Here is a 20885-nt window from a genome sequence, read left to right on the forward strand (position 1 = left end):
GTATATGAAGGAGATGGGCATTTGTGTATAGAATATTATGTTCTTCCACAGGTGATATAAATATTGGCATTGCTAAGTGCTCAGCTAATTCATTTTCTAGAGTCAATGGATCATGGAGACCGAATGAGATCTTATATGTGTGATTCTGAGCATTTTTATAACATGGCTTGCAGTTGTTGAAGTAGATTTTGTACCACGGGATTGTGAGCATTTATAGACATGGTAACAATTCCCAGTAAGAGGCCAAATGTATGCAGACACTCAAATATTACAAGGACCTGACACATATGATAATCCATAAATTTAAGTAGCAATTTAAACTCATTGTGCAGAGTTGCACAATATTGTGGTCACAGATGAGCCAGTGGTCCCACCTTTCCATGAGGATCATCCATTAATATAAAACACAGGTATGTCTGGAATAGGAGAGGTAATAATGATGGAGGAAATTATAAAAGATGTTCTAAAAAGTCCCATTTTTTCCTGATGGAGAGTATGAGGAAAGTTCTCCTGAGAAGTCAGTCAAAACTTTTTTCAAAACTTTACTGAGTGGAACTATTGATTCAATTTCATTTTGGGGTACTGGCAGGACTATAATATTAGGGTCATATCCCAATAAAGTGTAACTTCACAACCTCCCTTTAGTAATTAAATTAACTACTAGTTCTAAGTATGACATCATTGTGTTTTGCTGTTTGTTATGAAGATATTTCTATTCCAGAGGTCCTGATAATAGTAAAATGTCAGCTTTTGGTGATTGTGGTATAAGAGTAATAGCATACCTTCTCTCCAGGGGTAAAGTGAGTGACATAAAACTTCTGGAGGTGGTCCATAAAAATATTGATAACTTTGTGGTGTAGAGGTGAGGTAAATATTTACTAAAATAATGAGTCAAAACTATAAAAAACAAGTGACCTTGATTATAATAATGAAATAAGCAACAATAAGATATGAATACATGGAGAGGAAATGGCACTAGGTCTAAGGAACCATGGTCCATTGGTAGAGAAATGCTGTCATTAGTAGGGAAACTCTATTTATTGGAAACTCTGTAATTAGTATTAATAACAACAAAAGGCTTGGAAAAGGATACCCTTGATACCATTATTAAATCATTTATTTGAACCAGAAATTTGAGATAAGTCTGGGAGTGGTATGATCTGTCCCAGAAGTCTAATTTAGGATGGGAGATTGTCAGAGGGGGGGGAAATCCTAAGTACCTGCCTTGTGATCTTGTGTCAGGTGACTATCTTCCTGCAAGTCTCACCTGTCTTCTCTCATAAAATGGTGCTCATAGTTAAATAAACATCAGAGGGTCTGTCTTCTTTCCACCATTGTTATAATAGGAATCGATTAATTTTACAAAGGCAACTGGTCAACACAGATAAAGTGGAGAACTGGGTCTTGATATTCAGTGATTAAGCTTTGGGACATGAACCCAGGCTGAACGGAATCAGAAAGAAAAGCAGAAAGATGAGCACTAGAACTAAGTAGGCAAGCCCAACAGAGAAAGGGCTTGGGGTCTTTGCAATTCCAGTGGCCATGGAAGAAAGAGGAAGAAGTTTATAAGGCTCTGTCTGACCAGGGACTGGTCTCCCAAAGAGAATTAAGTAACTAAAACCACAAGCAGGAACACAAGACATCTGTAGATTGGCTTGGTGAAGGACTGCTTACAATGCTTATACTGTGACTTTTTTTTTTTTTTTGGTTCTTTTTTGGGCCACACCCGGTAACGCTCAGGGGTTACTCCTGGCTATGTGCTCAGAAGTTGCTCCTGGCTTGGGGGACCATATGGGACACCGGGGGATCGAACCGCGGTCCGTCCAAGGCTAGCGCAGGCAAGGCAGGCACCTTACCTTTAGCGCCACCGCCCGGCCCTATACTGTGACTTTTATGGGAATGTTTTTGTCTGACAGATCTTCCAGAAGTAGGAGAAGGCAACAGATGGAGGGGGAGGTTGTGTGCCCACAGCTTGTTCCAAAAAGTCCTGGTGATATTAGCCAAAATAATGGCATGGCTAGAGTTTTATCAGATTGATTTATCTTCACATAATTGTAAAGGAGTGGTGAAGCAGGGCCATAGACAGAGCCTCAATTATCAGTTATGGATGCAGCAGGTTATGGGACTTGGCCCACCCTCTCCTCCTGAGATTGCCAGTTCTCAGCTACATGGCTAATGTATCCATGATGTTTCATGACTCTGTCCCAGAGCAGATATGGTGATGGCAATTTTTTAGTTTTTTTTTCTTAATTAAATAACCATAAGATACAGAGTTTAAAATTTGTTGATAGGGGCTGGAGAGATAGCATGGAAGTAGGGCATTTGCCTTGCATGCAGAAGGTCAGTGATTCGAATCCCGGTATTCCATATGGTTCCCTGAGCCTGCCAGGAGAGATTTCTGAGCATAGATCCAGGAGTAACCCCTGAGCACTGCCGAGTGTGACCCAAAAACCAAAAAAAAAAAAAAAAAAAAAAAAGTTGTTGATAGTTGAGTTTCAGTGAGTTAATGGCTAAAGCTGAACACACATCCAGTTGCCCACCCAATTTAGGCTATGTCATTTCTTTCCCTTTACCCTATTTAATTCTCTCTCTCTCTCTCTCTCTCTTATTCTTTCACCATTCTCTCCTATGTCCTAATCAAAACAGCTTTGCTTCAAAAAACTTAAAATTAAAATAATCACACACTTCCTGAATTGGAAACAGTTTTGACTGACACATACTTGTGGCATTGCTGCTTGTCAGGCTGATAGAAATTATGTAACCTCCAGTACAGAACATTGGGGAGGAAATGAGGATGGAGCCAGATAATCAGGACCTCTGCCAATGCCCCTGTTTTTATGTTATCCCGTTGATTGTGCACAAATTCTCGTTTACAGAGGGTATGGCCATTCATCTAAGGACTTATACAAACTGACAGTTTTATAACCATTCAGGTAACATAAATGGTGAAGGGGAGGGAATATATAACCTATATAAGTTCACTTGGTAGTGACGGTGGGCGAGGTGTTTGTATTTGCTATATTGGATCAAGAGGTTCCTGTTGAATACTAATGACTGTTGCTCCTAAGAATTTCACTGAATAGTTATTGTATAGGAATGTATTGACTTGAGTGATGAAATAAACAGCTGTCAAACTGGAAAAAAATGAAGCATATGGGCCCGAAGAGATAGCACAGCGGCGTTTGCCTTGCAAGCAGCCGATCCAGGACCAAAGGTGGTTGGTTCGAATCCTGGTGTCTCATATGGTCCCCTGTGCTTGCCAGGAGCTATTTCTGAGCAGACAGCCAGGAGTAACCCCTGAGCACTGCCAGGTGTGGCCCAAAAACAAAAACAAAAAAAGAAACATATGTGGTTTTTACATATCATTCACAAAAAACCCTGAAATTGCAAGTGTGTAACAGAAAGGTCAAACACTACAACTGAAAGAATAATGTATGATCCCTGAACTAAGTATGTGAGCCGGCTCATCACAATGACAACATCAACAACCATGGGAAAGGTGGGGGGGCACAAAACCACTCAGTAGGATGATGTCAGGCCCCAAATGAAATCTGTTCAGTCAGTGAAACAAGCAACACTTTCCACAAAAGCATAAGCAACTTACCAGCATTAGGTAGAGCCAGGATTTACCCCAGTCTGAGCATTTCCAAGCTTTTCCAACCTCGGCACCTGTGACCTGATGAATCTGACAGCTCTGGTCTGTGAAGCCAGAGATGGCTCATGGTCACTGGCCTCTCTGCTCCTTAGATGTCACTACTTTCCTCATGATGACAACCAAAACCACTTACAGACTTTATAGTGTAAGGTCCGAATGACCCTCTCTCCAGCTGCCCGGCGCAGAGTAATGAAAAAGACTCAAACCCAGCAACGATGCAAGTGAGTTCTGATTTATTTTTCTGATCGATCAGGGTCCGAAAACGTTCTCGTAGCCGAGAAGAGGTTTGCGGACCCTGAGACCCTAAACCAGTCTTCTTTTATACAGAATTTTAAAGAGACAGCTGCATTCTTATCGTTAAAGCACAACCTTGGAGAGAAACAGGAATGAGCACTGACGTGGGAGAACTGTGTTCGAGGGTGGGAGATAAGAAGATTTCAAATTCCAAGACTTTTGAGTAGGTGGGCCACACAGGAGCAGCTCGTAAAACGCAGGAAACAGGGGAGGGGGAGCCGAGAGCAGGCAGGCAGCATCTGTAACTTCAGCAGATAAGAAATATGCAGGCACAGCATCTGTAACTCAGAGGATAAGAAATATGCAGGCAGCTAAAGAGAAATGACATATGGCTAGTTAAAAAAATGAAACAGGAGTAAGACAATCCAGGCAAGAGAGTTTTATACCGAGTTTTAAGACTTTCAATCTTCATTACATGTTCATTTCTTTCAATATCAGCATGCTGAGGGTTAAATTTCTCCAGATTGAAAACTCTTGTCCTGATATAAGCCTCTGGATGACTGCTAGTGATGTTGAGAGGGCAGATTGCAAAACTGAGAGCAGCCTCTGACCTAACCCAGATAGGCAGGTGAGCCCAGTGTCTTTGTCTGTGCTCCTCATTCATGGCCTAATCTCTGTGCCTTTATTCATGGACTGAGTGCCAAGTCCCAATCAAGTTTCCAGGGATCAAGCCTACTGTCCTCTGATGTAGTCTAGAGCTCAGGTATGCCTGTTAGGCAGAGGTGGATAAGCTTGGTGGAGAGCTGGCTCCAATCTTAAACATGGCAGAACAAGAGCTGAGAAGTTCAGGAGGGGAGAATTGAGTCTAACTGAAGTCTGGGAATAGCAGGTCAAAGGTCTTGTGGCCTTCTAGGCAGGGTCAGGAAGGTCAGGTGTGGAAGTCCAGGTTAGAGGGAGATAGGGCTTGAGTGATGAGAGAAGTGGGCAGGTCATGGAGGGACTTGACTGTATGCCGCTCAGGCACCTTGGAATGGCTGGGTCAAGATGTAATGAGGATGTGAACTGTTTCCCCAAAGCTGGGTCAAGTTGCAAAGATCACTTTTGCCTATGCATGACTCCATCCTAGAACTAATCTTCACCTGACCCTGTAACTCATCTTGATTGGACCAAAGCTTCTGGGAGATGGGGAAATATAAATGGTTGTTGGAGGCTGGATGAGTTCCCAAATAACCAGTACCTGACAGCCTACTACCAGCCTCAGATATTGTAGAGACAGCATGCTGTGCCTCCTTGTGCTCTTGGCAGGCCTTTTAATGGCTTATGTGTTCTTTGTGGTGGTTCCACTGTGGGTGTTCTTTAGTCATTTCTTCTTCATCAAAATTCCGGCAGGCATCAGCCACCCCAAGAAGCTTCGGGCTTACCACTGCATCTTTGAGATCCTGTTGACGTGGGTGAGTCCCACTCTTTGCCTGTCCCCTTCTCCTGAGGCTTCATGGGCAAGGGGTTGAGGAAAACAGTCCCAACACTTTGTGTTTGTTGACTAGCCTCAGGGGTTGATGGGTATCTGCTCAAAACTGTATCCTCACCCTGGGGGACGCCTGTGGGACCCACCACTTTTTTTTTTTTTTTTTTTTTGGTTTTTGGGCCACACCCGGTGACGCTCAGGGGTTACTCCTGGCTATGCGCTCAGAAGTCGCTCCTGGCTTGGGGGACCATGTGGGACGCCGGGGGATCGAACCGCGGTTCGTCTCCTAGGCTAGCGCAGGTAAGGCAGGCACCTTACCTCCAGCGCCACCGCCCGGCCCCGGGACCCACCACTTTATGGAGCTGCTCCAAGAGTCTAAAAAGTTTCCAAATGCAAAAGATGATTCCTGGGGTTTCCTCATAGACTCTCCACTCTAGAAGACTGAGGAGAAAGGGCCTGTGGGAATCTCTAACCGCTTTGCTACCTCATTGCCCACTAGTGCCCCCAATATAAATGCAAAGAATTTGGGGGAAGGAGAAGAGTGGAGCAAAGGAGTAGAAGATGGCTTTGACAGTGTAGCCCTGTGGCTTTGGAGCCTTTGGAGATTGTTGATGTCTGGTAAAGCTCAGTGGGGATGAGCTAGGGTGGCCACAGAAAGCTGAGAGAAAGTGGTCTCAGAGAGCACCTGCTTTAACCTTTCATTACTGGAGAGCCGGGTGCCCTGTGCTCTCAGGGAGGAATCTCATAGGAGGGAAATCTTGGGCTTAATCTTCCTCCTCCATGTTCTGCTTATGCAAGATGGAGCTTCTTTCCTGCAACTGTCCTGACCTTGATAGTCTTTTCATAGGCTGGGTTCCAATAGAGTGACTCGGTTTCCTCATCTGAAGAGGGGTCAATCACACTCCTAAATTGTTGGCCTTGGTGGGAAAACATGAGTTAAATGTTTTGGTCATTATATGTGTGTATATGTGTGTGTGTGTGTGTGTGTGTGTGTGTGTGTGTGTGTCTGTGGTTCAGGTTCACTTAGCCCAGGCACTTCATATGTCCCTTTCCCTCATAAAGATGGGATATGCAGCTCCTATATGTGGTACTTTGGAAATAAACCATGTGTAAAGCCAAAGGTAATTCATGAAATCTGCATTCTAGAAGTTTGGTGTCTCCTCACACGGGAGAGATGATAAGCACCCATTTCCCTTAAAGCTCAGACCACTTGAAGGGGTATCAAGTGTTTTACAGAGAATGAAGCAGGCAATAGATTGCTGACTAGCTCTTGAGGTTCAGTTGAGTTAGAGAAATTCTTTGAGTCCTTTTGAGGAGAGTGGATGCACAGGCAGTGAAATATGAAGAAATTGAGGGACTACACAATGAATATATGGGGGAAACAGCATTCTAAGTTTAATATACAGTCTAGGGGTTTTTATAAAGAATATATTGCCAGTCACAGGTATAAAAAGAATGCTCACATTTTGTTCTTTGCAAAGTACAATATATTTCTGTTAACAGAAATTTATCAGTGTACATTTTTTGATCTTTAAAACAATACACATGGCTCTAGGTGGTTTACAGACCTGAGAATAGAATACCATACAGTTAGGAGCCCAGAGGATAAAAGGAAGGTAAGTTTTAGCATCTGAAGGTATTTCCTCTCAGGCCAGACCCTAAGTGTCATACTGATGTAAATTAAGAAGCCAGGTTTTCTTATCAAATTTCCTTTTCCTAAGGATACAGGTTTTACGATCTAGAGGCTATAACAAATGATTAACTTCCTATGGTCTGGTTTTGAAAGAGGCAAATAAAAGAAATAAACTTATATAAAAGGGGTACAGAATATACATCTGGTAAAATTTAATAGCTCAAAGTTAACCTGGCCAAAAATTTTTGGTGTGTAAATTAGTTTGCAGGTATTCAAAATGTCTAAGGAAGTCCCTGAAGCATAGCATAGCATAGCAATCCTTTCTGTTACAAACTGCTATGGCATTCAAAGACAAGGAGGAAAAAAAACTTTGTTTTTGATGCTGAGTCTTCCAAGTAAAGAGAATTTTAATCAAGGCTATATCTGCTTATAAAATTGTTAAAATAAAATTGTAAAATATGTTAGGAAGAGAAAGGTTTTACCATATACACACAACAGAAGGAAACCTTTATATATGTATATATATACATATATGCATACATATATACATACATATATACATGTACATATACATCTTTATATATCTTTATTCTTATCTTTCCTTTCTCTTCCTTTCTTCCTTTCCTTCTCCTTCCTTCCTTTTCTTTTCTTTTTTCTTCTTTTTGTTTTTGAGCCACACTAGTGGTGCTTAGGGGTTACTCCTAGCTCTGCACTCAGGAACTACTCATGGCAGTTCTTGGAGGAACATATGTGATTCTGGGTATCAAATCTTGTTAGCCACATGCAAGGCTAATGGCTTCTCTGCAGTACTATCGTTCTAGCCTTATTGCTCGTATTTCTCTTGCACTTGATAGCCTTTGATTTCTCAGAGATAGCACAGCCATTTAAGAATAATAACCTTGGGGCCGGCGAGGTGGCGCTAGAGGTAAGGTGTCTGCCTTGGAAGAGCTAGCCAAGGAAGGACCGTGGTTCGATCCCACCACATCCCATATGGTCCCCCCAAGCCAGGGGCAATTTCTGAGCGCATAGCCAGGAGTAACCCCTGAGCATCAAATGGGTGTGGCCGGAAAAAAAAAAGAATAATAACCTCAACACAGTCACCACCACTTCAACTTGTCAGCCAAATGCTGTCAAGTGCAACTGAGGTTTGGTTGTCCAGGGTGTCTTCCTGGAAGAGATGTCATGTCCAGAGAGCGGGGAGCAGGGTCTGTGTGCAGGTAAGGAGTGCTACTAGAAGAGGGGGCCCACTGTGAGTTAGTCTGAAACCTGGTTTGGTTGCAGGATAAGGAGAATAAGACATGAACAAGGAGAGATGTGGGATGGGATGGGCTGATCTCACATGAGTCACACTATAGAGGTACCCTACACTGAATGCAGTGGCCCCAGTGACTCCAGAGAAGCCCGCTTTGAAACCTTTTACATTTCCTTTTCTGTCACCATTAGGGCAGACTTGTGGAGAAGATAAAAATCTGTTCTATGGCCCATTTCGTTCGTTTTGTACACGACCTGTTGCCCCTGAAGGAGGACCCAGATGTGGTGGTCACAGACCTGCGCTTTGGGACAATCCCTGTGAAGATGTACCAGCCCAGAAGTTCCTGCAACACCCCCAGGCCTGGCATCTTGTTATACCATGGAGGAGGGGGCATGATAGGGAGCGTGAGTGAGTGACAGCCTTCCCCTGGATTGACCCCATCCCATGGTAGTACTATGAGATCCTTGTGGCCATGAGGGTCTGTCCTCCTGGGGTCTGAGAGGCTCCATTTGGATTTGAGCAGGGCTGGGCCCCAGATGATTCAGGTGGAAAAGTTTATTTGGAATCTTTCCAAATCTTTCTGGAAACAAAGAGATGGGTCTATACATGCACTCTCTAGGTACATTTTATAGATTCTTTTATGTCTTCGCACATGCAATACAGCTTGTTCTATATGGATTACATGTAATGTTGTATGTATATAGGGGATGCATATGTGGAGTTAGTGGAGGCAATTATCAAACATGTATGCTGATAGATTTGTCACAGGCACATGAAAGATACATATGAAGTGTATAGAATGAATTTTGTTGATATATATGATATATGTGTGGAATATTTGTATGCAGCTAATATGTATCTCTGAACATGTATTATGCAGGTTTGTCTGAATAAGTGCATGGGACATATGTGTGCATCTATTTTTGTTAAGGACCACATCCAGTGGTGCAAGGGGCTTGTTTAATACAAAGTATCCTTGGGGTCTAGTTTCCAGAAAGCCCCTTATTCGCACCACAGAGGAAAGCAGGGAGGTAGTTGTACAGCAGATCTGAGACCCTAGCTGGTGCCAGCAGTGCAGGCAGTCTACCAACAGGGAGCAGCACTTCCACTTTCTAGAGCATATCCCAATGTTTTGTTTTCTAGAAACCCACCATGGCATCTGCCTTATTTTGTGCAAGGAGAGTGACTCCGTGATCCTATCGGTTAGGTGAGTGAAGGGGAGAAGGGGTTAAGGGGAAGTCTGGTTCTAACGTGGACGATGGCTGGCTGGGAGGGGAAGGAATAGGGAGAAGAAGTCAGTGTGGAAGGGAGGACAGAGTAGGGACTAAAGATGTCTTCTGGTACACAGCCAACTTGCTGCATTCAATGGACAGCTTGGAAGGGCCAGTCTTTGTCCAAAGACCAGGTGCAAAGTTTCACAGTCAGGTGATTTGGGGGATAACAAAGAACACCCCTCCACATTTTATTAATATCTTTATTTATACACCTTGGTTACAAATATAATATTAGTTGGGTTTCAGTCATGTAAAGAACACCCTCCACCTTAGTCAGTGCAACATTCCCATCACCAATGTCCAAATCTCCCTCCTGCCTACCCCACACCCGCCTGTACTCTAGACAGGCTTTCTACTTCCCTCATTCATTCACATTGTTATGATAGTTTTCAGTGTAGTTATTTCTCTAACTGCAATCATCACTCTTTGTGATGAGCTTCATGTCGTGAGCTGGACCTTCCAGCTCTCCTCTCTTTTGTTTCTAAAAATTATTGCAAAAATGTCTTTTATTTTTGTTTTAAAACCCATAGATGAGTGAGACTATTCTGCATCTATCTCTCTCCTTCCAGCTTATTTCACTCAGCATCTATGTATAGGAAAATTTTATGACTTCATCTCTCCTGATGGCTGCATAATATTCCATTGTTTCTTTAGCCATTTATCTGTTGAAGGGCATCTTGGTTGTTTCTAGAGTCTGGCTATCATAAATAGAGTTGCAATGAATGTAGGTGTGAGAAAGGGATTTTTGTATTGTATTTTTGTGTTCCTAGAGTATATCCCTAGGAGTAGTATAGCTGGATTGTATGGGAGCTCAATTTCCAGTTTTTGGAGGAATCTCCATATCGCTTTCCAAATAAGTTGGACTAGACGACTTTCCCACCAGCAGTGAATAAGAATTCCTTTTTCCTCCACATCCTGGCCAGCACTGCTTGTTCTCATTCTTTGTGATGTGCTCCAATCTCTGTGGGGTGAGATGGTATGTCATGGTGGTTTTGCTTTGCATCTCCCTGATGATTAGTGATGTGGAGCATTTTTCATGTGTCTTTTGGCCATATGTATTTCTTCTTTTACAAAGTGTCTATTCATTTCTTCTCCCCATTTTTTGATGGGATTAGATGTTTTACCTTGTAAAATTCCATCAGTGCCTTGTATATTTTGGATATTAGTCCCTTATCTGATGAGTATTGGGTAAATAGTTTCTCCCACTCTGTGGGCAGTTCTTGTATCCTAGGCACTATTTCCTTTGAGGTGCAGAAGCTTCTCAGATTAATATATTCCCATCTGTTTATCTCCGCTTCCACTTGTTTGGAGAGTGCTGTTTCCTCCTTAAAGATGCCTTTAGTTTCAATGTCATGAAGTGTTTTATCTGTTGTTCTATATACCTTATGATTTCAGGTCTGATATCAAGTTTTTAATCCATTTAAATTTTACCTTCGTAAGCTGGGGGTCTGAGTTTGTTTTTTGCAAGTGGTTAGTCAGTTGTGCCAAGACCACTTGTTGAAGAGGCTTTCCCCGCTCCATTTAGGATTTCTTGTTTCTTTATCAAAAATTAGGTGATTGTGTGTCTGGGGAACATTCTCTGAGTACTCAACCTATTCCACTGATCTGAGGGTCTGTCTTTACTCCAATACCATGCTTTTTTGATAACTATTGCTTTGTAATACATTTTAAAGTTGGGGTCAGTAATGCCTCTCATATTCCTTTTTCCCAAGGATTGCTTTAGCTATTCAAGGGTGTTCATTGTTTGAAATAAATTTCAGAAGTGTTTGATCCACTGTTTTGAAGAATGGCATGGGTATCTTTAGAGGGATCGCATTAAATCTGTACAATGCTTTGGGGAGTATTGCCATTTTAATGATGTTAATCCTGCCAATCCATGAGGAGGGTATGTGTTTTCATTTCCACATGTCCTCTCATTTCTTAGAGCAGGATTTTATATTTTTTCTTTCTGTAGGTCCATCACTTCTTTAGTCAAGTTGACTCCAAAATATTTGAGTTTGTGTGACACTAATGTGAATGGGGTGATTTTTTTAATGTCCATTTCTTTCTTATCATTATTGGTGTATAAAAAGGCCACTGATTTCTGTGTGCTAATTTTGTAGCCTGCCACATTGCTATGCGAATCTATTGTTTCTGGTAGAGACTTTAGGGTTTTCTAAGTAGAGTCTCATGTCATCTAAAAACAGTGAGATGAGAGCTTGACTTCTTCCTTTCCTATCTGGATTCCCTTGATATCTTTTTCTTGCCTGATCACTATAGGAAGTATTTCCAGTACTATGTTGAATAGGAAGGGTGAGAGAGGACAGCCTGCATTGTGCCAGAATTTAGAGAAAAGGCATTTAGTTTTTCTCTATTGAGGATAGTTTTTCTCCATTGGCTTGTGGTAGATGGCCTATATTGAGAACGGTTCCTTTCATTCCCATCTTGATGAGAGTTTTTATCAAGAATGGGTGTTGAACCTTATCAAATGCTTTCTCTCTGCATCTATTGATATCATCATGTGTTTTTTATTTTTTTTGTGGTTGCTCTTGTGTATTATGTTGATAGATTTATGAATGTTAAACCATCCTTGCATTCCTGGGATGAAACCTACTTGATTGTAGTGAATGATCTTCTTGGTGAGGCATTGGATCCTATTTGCCAGAATTTTGTTGAGGATATTTGCATCTGTGTTCATCTGCGATATTGGTCTGTAATTTTCTTTTTTTGTAGCATCTCTGGTTTAGGTATCAAGTTGATGTTGGCTTCACATTTAGTGCTAGCACTTTCTTAAGGTTTTATTTGTGACCATCATAAAATGGAGTAATATTTTTCCTTAGCCCTTCATCCTAGCATCTCTTGATCAAGGGGTCCCAGTGGATTTCAGGATGTTCTAAGCTAAGACTAGAGTTCAAGGACCTGCTGGGCAGTAGTCAGAAAGAGCTTGCTTCACAGACTCAGCTACTTTGGAGGACACTGTGTTAACTGCTACTCCCTGGGGCTACTTTAGTTTTCACACCAGATCCATGAACATGGCAGAATTAATGGGAATCCAAATATAGACAAATGGAGTGTACCAAAGAACACCACGAAACAAGAGCCAAGGGGCAAATTCAAAGAAGCTCTGAAAGATGGGGCTATTTCATAAGATCTCACTGTTGGCTCAAGGTAGCTGGCAGCAGTCAATAGCTATCATTGTCCCCCACATGGGTCACTTGGATCATGAGAAGAGCAGGTAGCATGGACTAACCTCTGTGCCAGACATTCACATTTATTCACCTCATTTTAGCCTCATCCCCTTCATGTCACCTGTCCAGATTCCAAGAGGAAGTTATGCGATAAAACTTGGGTTCAACAGAGACTGGAAACAGTGTTGGGGAGGCTCTCTGCTGAGATGAGGAGCATAAAATAATTCCCCTGTTTTCTTTGCAGCTACCGTAAAATGCCTGATTTTAAATTTCCAGTATCAACTACTGATTGCATGGCAGCCACCGTCAACATCCTGAAGTCCTTGAGTGCATTGGGGGTGGATCCAGCTCGTGTGGTGGTCTGTGGTGACAGTGCAGGAGGGGGACTGGCTGTTGTGATAAGCCAACAGCTTTTGAAAGTTCCTGATCTTCCGAAGATCCGTGCTCAGATAGTCCTCTACCCTGTTCTCCATGGTCTTGATTTCCAATCACCTGCCAATCAGCAGAACAATGTTCCATTATTACCTAGGTATTTAGCCATGCATTGTTTTCTGACATACTTGAATATTGACCCCTCCTGGGAAAAAGACATGATAACAGGTGCCAATCTGCCCTCTGAAATCCATGAGAAGTACAAGAAGTGGTTGGGCCATGAGAACATCCCTGAGAGATTTAAGCAGAGGGGTTACCGCCAGAAGCCTGTGGCACCCCTGAATGAAGTGGCCTATCAAGAAACAAACCTCTTGCTAGATGCCACCATGTGCCCACTAGTGGCAGAGGATGAAGTGATGTCTCAGATGCCTGAAGCTTTCATTGTGAGCTGCGAGTATGATTATCTCCGGGATCACTCACTGCTGTACAAGAAGAGGCTGGAGGACTTGGGTGTCCCAGTGACATGGTTGTATGTGGAGGACGGTTTCCATGGAGCACTCACTATGATTGACAAGGGTTTCTTCTTCATTCCCTGCTCCCGGAAAATTATGAATGGCATGGTTGATTTTATCAAGAGATTGTGACCTTCTGACTGTTGGTACATTAAGGGTGGATTCCTCCAGGCTCTAGAACCCATGGGGTCTTTTAGTTGTTGATGTTAGGGAAGATAAATTGGAGTAAGGCTTGGTGTTCAAGTTGTCATGACCTACCTAGTGACTATATGTTCTAGAATCACAGAATGAAGGTGTTTGCTTTCTAAAGAAAGAGCAGTGGAGAGGGAACTTGTTTTGTTCTTGTTCAGAAAATGAGTTAACCTGGAACCTCATGAGTTAATAAAGTTGAAAACGCAACCACAGTCTCAATAGAGAATGCTGGCAACAGAAATATTTCCTTAGCTATGCCATGGGCTACCATAAGGGTATCAGGTACAATCCCAGACTGGGTTGGAAAATTGATTTTATTCTCTCCTTCTAGATGCCTTGTGCTCTCTTTTCTGTTGTTCCCCAGCTTTCTGAGCTCTGAATCTTGATCTAGAAGTTTTAAGAAATCCAGAGTAGGTTTTTTATGATGGTGGGTAAGAGTGGAGCGGCAGGTGAAAATAGTCCCTCTACCTCTTGGGGGAAGATCCACACATCTTACTGTCAAAGTGAGATTTCCAGCCAGGATTTCCACATTAACTTAGAGGAATCAGAGAAGTTGGGGATGAGAGGGAGAGAGTTGAGTCAGAAATCTAATGGTTAGAGTCAGATCAAACTTGATCATGTCAACTAGGAAATGAAGGCCAATGAGCTGTAGATGAGTATTGAAAGCTACGTTTTTATAAGGCCGACCTAATGAAAATTGCCCTATTTAAGAAAAAGAATGTTCGGCATAGGTCTCTGTAAATTTTGGGGCTGAATTAGGGATGTTAGCACTAGAATCCCAAACAATAGCATCAAATATCTCCTCTGACCTATGCCTTTTTTTTTTTTGTTGTTGTTGTTGTTGTCTTCACCCTCACTCCTCCGGCATGTCCTTGAGCAGTTCTGCATTTTCTTTTGCTAGAGCTACATCCATTCTGATGGACTTGCCTTGTACATAACTGTCTCAGCAGAAATCACACTGAACTCTTTCACTCCATTGGTTTTGAGTGGTGAGTGTAGTTGACACAGACAAGGAAATGGATTGTTTTTATTAGATCAAAACTTGAGTCTCCACACCCAAAGCATGAGTAAGTTTAGTATTTTAAAACCCACTTTACATATGAGGACTCTGGAGCTCAGAGAAGAAAAATTTTGCTCATCACATTTCTCTTTCCTTAGCTGACCAGTGGTTGGTCCAACTTGGTTGGCCAGTTGCTGTCCAACTCACCCCTTCTTACTGATCTCTTAGACCTGCAACTCTTGTCTTTTCCATAATTTTCTATGAAATAAAAAACTATAAACTGGGGCCAGAGAGACAGCACAACAGTAGGAAACTTGTCTTGCATGGGCCCACTTAGGAGGGACCTGGTTTGATTCCCCACATCTCATATGGTCAGCCAGCCCTTCTAGGGGAAATTTCTGAGTGCTGAGCCAGGAGTGACCCCTGAGCTCCACTGGGTGTGGCTCAGAAACCAACTAATCAATAAATAAAGTTGAAGAAATCTATGAACTAAGTAGCCGGTGGAGTAATTTCTGGTTTCATTTAGTATCAGCTGTTGGCTCCAAATCTGGCTGGCAGAGTTTGTGAAAAAAATATATTTACTGAGGAAACATTGGTATAAGAGTCTAAATGTTGGTTTGCTTTAGTAGTGCCATGATACCACACCACAGTACCCACCAGTGTCCGTATCCTTTTATCACCATCTCTGGAACCCCTCTCTGCACTGCTCCCTCCATGGTACTCAGTCCTAGGATTCAAGTGTAAGGGCCAATGTCCAGGGAAGACAAAACTATCAGCTGCATGTTGCTCCATTTATTACCTTTGCCTTCTTGATTCTGAAGAACTTTGTAGCTGATTATATGGCCTGAGAATACAAACTGAGTGTCTTCTCCACTAACACCCATGCACCTGAGCTGTTTTCCCAAGAAATTCCCAAGTCTTCTCTAAAAATAATTACCAGTAGAGCAAGTATAGTCTTGCATGTGGTAACCCAGTATTTTTTTCTTTTTGGTTTTTGGGTCACACCCTGTGGTGTTCAGGGGACCATATGAGATGCCGGAATTCGAACTGGGGTCCATCCTGTGTTGGCCAGGTACAAAGCAAACACCTTACTACTGTTATATTGCTCCAGTTCCAGAACCCAGGTTAAATTTCAGGCACTTCATATGGTCCCCTAAGCACTACCAGGATTGATATTTAAATTTGGAGTCAGGAGTAAACTAATGACTGCCAGATGTGCCCCCAACCTCAACAAAAATAGAAACTAAATATAAGTATCCAGATGTTCATTTTATTAGGCCAGATATCAAAGAGATGCGCAAAACCTTAATTTTTCTCGCTAAATATTTTGTTTTGAGGGATAGAGTCACAATACAGTGGGAAAGCACTTGCCTTCCATGCAGCCAATCCAGGTTCTATCCCTGGCATCCCATATGGTTCCCTAAGTTCTCCAGATATTATTTCTGAGCTCTGAGTCAGTCATTATTAAGTGAAACTTCCCTACAAATCTCAATTTTCTTTCAGCATGATAAATGCTAATTGTGGTACCCAGTGCCATGTTGGAAAATTGCATTTATTTTTATAGAAACAAACAAACAAACAAACAAGAAACTACCCTCTGAATCAAGTCTATGGTCAAATAACTCATTTCAAGTTATGTACATTAATTTTCAGAGTGTAGTATTGGCAAGACATGGTACAATTGGTTCTCATGAACAGGTACAAAATAACTTCAGCACTACTAAATTTTTTTGTTTTATAAAGTCTCTGATGAGGAGGAGGAGGGAGATATTTCAGGGGTCAGAAATCCAGGTCCTTATTTCAATCACCAGCACTAGATAGCCCTTTAAATTCCCTTTGAAAGCTCCTGAGCCCTTCTAGGTGTGGTCCTGCAACTATCTGATCCCCAATCACTACCAAGAGATTCCCAGTACCACTTGAGCCCAAGTACCAATGCATACTCTGGCCCCCACCAAGAACCATATGGCTTGTGTGAAAACCACAATCCTTGAAAAGTAGTTATGTTTAGGTGTTGGTGTGTATAAAAATATGGTGACCATTGATATGTGTAGTGTGGGCTAACCTCATACATATTAATTACTTCACGAAAAGAAATCATTTTCACATGAAGTATACTACAAAGTCCCAACTATAGAAAGTTTCAGACACCAAAGCTAAGTATTACAGTTGAAATATATTTTCTTTTGTGCTAGGCCAATCTAAACCAATGCAAGGATGCAATAGCTACAAAAGTTCAAGGTGAAATGGAGATAGGTAGCTCCCAACCTTCTGGGGGTGCAGACCATGTTTTCATCTTGACCTATTCACTTGCTTTATGGTACTTGATTTCATTCATCTTTTCTTTAATTTTTCATATTGGAAAAATATTTTGAATCATAGACATATTTCAAGGTGAATATTAAGCCTGAATTTTGGGCCTAAGGAATAGCAAGATAATGGTCTTTATCTCATTGGGCTTAACTCAGTAGGGACAGCACTCTGGTTCAGTTACAAAGAATGAATGAATAAAGAACTAGAGGAATAGATTTTATTAGTCTGAGCACAGATCAGAAGACTCAGACCATGAGGCAGGTAGGCATTGAGTGTAACCCAGTGGTCCAGGCTTAAATTGAATTTTAATACTTGTTTGACTTTGAGTGTAACCCAGTGGTCCAGGCTTAAATTGAAATTTAATACTTGTTTGACTTTGGGCAGCTTTACAATCTCTCTTGGCTTTTGTGCCCACATCTGTAAAAATGGGCCCTTTGGCATCATTGCACTGAACCAGCTTTATATACTCACTCTTTCCTCGAAAGAAATAAAAACCAAGACATGAAAAATTACTAATCATGCAGGAAAAATTTAGCAATCTTGGGAGGCTAGAGAAGGCCAAGAGCATGCCAAGCATTAGCCCTGCTGCTTTCCTCATGGCCCTGCTTCACCATTCATCTACAATTCTCTGCCGAGACACTAGTCTACCAAACTTTAGGTATGCTAGTAGTTGAGCTGATATTATCAGGGATTTTTGGAGCGAGTGCAGGCATCCTCCCCCATGCATTCTCCTACTTTTGGTGTTGGTCCCCATAGCCTGTGGCAGCTTGAAAGCTTGATTACTCTTCCCCACCCCCATTCTAAGATACTGCTCCCCTAGCATTAGAGCAAATTCTGAGAAAATAAGATGTAAGTTTGTATTATAGAGTGTTCAAGGTCTCCTTGTCATAAAGGCTATTCTGTTTTTGGCCCAAATGGTACCAGACCAGATAAGGGAGGTGGGGGGAGGCAGGAGTTAGGCCTGTGAGATGTGAGAACCAATCATGTATACTGTGAAATTTAAACAGTTTGTATTAACCAATGAAATGCTTAGTCTGCTAAGGCCTATTTACCCTACCTAAGTTGCCTGTTAGTTTCATGCAGGGCCTTTTGCCTCATAACAGGGGACCCTGAAATAGCTGATTAAACTCCCTTTTGCATTTTACATTATCAAAATGGTCTTTGAGTCTCAATACCGGTAGGGTTATCTGCTTGGAAAATAACACTGGGAGACTTGGCAACTGAGAACACATCCCACAAAAGCTATCCCATAAGTAATAGTGCTCTGAATTCCTGGAAACCTCATTTTTTTTTTTTGGATGCTGAAATCCTCATAGGAATATACTAATTTAGATGACAATGTATAGCTGAGGTCATTTAATTTTGGAAACAAATGAAATAGCAAAATAGTCAGCTAGTAACAGATCATACTAAACCTTCTGCCAGTGCCTTAAAGGCCACAGACTAGCTCTTCGGGTCCAGTTTGAATTAGAGGACTACAAGTCCTCTTGAGGAGAGTGTATACATCGGCGGTGACAAAATATGAAGAAGTGAGACCACACAATGAATATATGGGGAAAAATGTTCTGACGAGTGTGTTTCAAATTTAATCTTCAAGATAGGATCTTTTTTTTCCCCCAGGGGAGAGCGCGAATGCAGTCCCCCACTACCACAAATTACGCAGTCGAGTTTCCCACATTTGGGGAAATCGCAGGGATCAGCACACCCTGAGTGCAATGGGTGAGCCTCGCCCTGGGGAAACCACCTTCGTGATCATGGTATCTCCCCTGCCAGATAAGTATCAAGATAGGATCTTTTAAGGGTTAGATGCCAATCGCAAGTATGAGAAGAATGCTCACATTTTGTTTCTTTGCAAAGTACAGATACTATGTGGGAATGTTGAACTGGTGAAGGGATGTGTTATTTTTGTGACTAAAACCCAACTACAATTATGTTTGTGATTATGGTGTTTAAAAAAAGATATTATTATAAAAAAAACTATTCGGTGTACATTGTTTGATCTTTAAGACAATAGACATGCTTTTGGGTGGTTCATAACCTTAGAATAGAATACAGTTCAGTTGGGAGCCTAGAAGATAAAAGGAAGGTAAATTTTTACATTTCAAAGTAATTCCTCTCTGGCCTTGTCATAGGAGTCATACTGATGTAAATTAAGAGATTAGCAAGAAGTTATGTTTCCTATAACAAATTTCCTTTACCTAAGGGAACAGGTTTCTAGCTCTAGGGACTAAGATTAACTTCCTAAGGTCTGGTTTTGAAAGAAATAAACTTATATGAAAGGGGTACATAATTTATACCTAGTAAATTTAATAGCCCAATGTTATCCTGGTCAAACCTTTATGGAGTGTAGTTAGCAAGTATTCAAGGTGTCTAGGGGAAGTCCCTGAAGCAAAGCAATCCTTTCCTTTACAAACTGCTATGACATTTAAAGACAAGAAGAAAATTTGTTTTTGATGCTGAATACTCCAGGTAAAAAGAAATTTAATCGAATATATATTTCTGTCTGTAAATATATACAGCAGACGGGAGAATAGCCAAATAATATAAAGGAAATATAATGTCAGTAACATAATACGAATCTCAAAAATATCTCTACAGAATTTCTCCAGCTCTCCACTTTCGTATTTCCACAGTGGGCCTTTTGGTGAAATACCTTGGGGATAAACAGACAGCCATCTGCACTAGGGAATATAATGTCTAGAGGGCAGACTGCCTGTGCCCTATAACACAGATATTCTGGAAATTCCTGTCAATGGTGCAGCATTAAATCATTGGAGAGACACTAATTTTTCACATATTTGCTTGTCGCTGTACTTTTTAAAATTTTTCTTTATTTTCTTCCTTTCGGTTTTTATATTTTTTCCTATTCTTTTAAAAATAACGTTGCTCTCACTTATCTGAAAACAAATGTCTCATAATCAACTATGTCAAAAATGTGATGCATTTTCTTTAAATGAAGTAAATTTAAAAATGGGCACTTCTGGGGCTGGTGAGGTGGCACTAGAAATAAGGTGTCTGCCTTGCAAGTGCTAGCCAAGGAAAGACCGTGGTTTGATCCCCTGGTATCCCATATGGTTCCCCCCCCCCAAGCCAGGGGCAATTTCTGAGCACTTAGCCAGGAGTAAGCCCTGAGCATCAAATGGTATAGCCCCCCCCCCCCCTCAAAAAAAAGGGCACTTCTCAGGGTGGGAATGACAGCACAGTGGTAGGGCATTTGCTTTGCATGCAGCCAACTCTGAATAAACCTGGGTTTGATTCCCAGCATCCCATATGGTCCCCTGAGCCTGTCAGGAGTGATTTCTGAGTGAAGAGCCAGCAGTAACCCCTGCGTGCCAACAAGTGTGGCCCAAAAACAAAACAAAACAAAAAAGCATTTCATTGGCCCCACAGGCTGGCTGGGAAACTTCAAGGAAAAAGTATAGGTATCTCCATGAACCCAGCACTTCATCAGCACTCAGAGGGTGGGGGATAAAGTGACTATCTTGCATTTCCTTCTTGTTAAAATAAACCAGGGATTGTAACTCACAGGATGATGGCATGAGCACTAGCTCCTTTAGGTCTCTGCTTTGGTGCTGGTGACTGAGGTGGTAATCATTTTTTTTCAAGTGGTCAGTATTGCTTCTGTAGAATCAGCTGCTCCCTTAAGGAAAATATTTTTGCTCAGAGACTATCACCATGGAGACTATCAACAATAGGGTATCCAAGCTACATGCTTCTCTCTAGAGGCTAACAGTGTTGTCTTGGCGTGGGCAGGGACTTCATTCCTCAAAGTGGCAGCAAAAACATTCCCCAACCTCAGGAGCTCCCTAACATCTACTG

General features: G+C 41.7%; 1 protein-coding gene and 1 non-coding gene across 2 annotated transcripts; one reads left to right on the plus strand and one right to left on the minus strand.

The window, feature by feature from the left end:
• The first annotated feature begins 1675 nt into the window (after positions 1–1675).
• On the plus strand, positions 1676–13696 carry LOC126011548 (arylacetamide deacetylase-like 3). The gene is made up of 5 exons (XM_049775356.1): positions 1676–1686; positions 5166–5340; positions 8431–8647; positions 9383–9446; positions 12925–13696. Exons 1-5 carry the CDS (start codon positions 1676–1678, stop codon positions 13694–13696), a joined length of 1239 nt encoding a protein of 412 aa, XP_049631313.1.
• Positions 13697–18683: 4987 nt separating this feature from the next.
• Positions 18684–18847, minus strand: LOC126013157 (U1 spliceosomal RNA). The gene has a single exon (XR_007497486.1). It is a non-coding gene; the product is annotated as a U1 spliceosomal RNA (small nuclear RNA).
• Positions 18848–20885: the final 2038 nt, after the last annotated feature.

The sequence above is a fragment of the Suncus etruscus genome, chromosome 6, assembly GCF_024139225.1.
Source record: "Suncus etruscus isolate mSunEtr1 chromosome 6, mSunEtr1.pri.cur, whole genome shotgun sequence".
Taxonomy (NCBI): Eukaryota; Metazoa; Chordata; class Mammalia; order Eulipotyphla; family Soricidae; genus Suncus; species Suncus etruscus.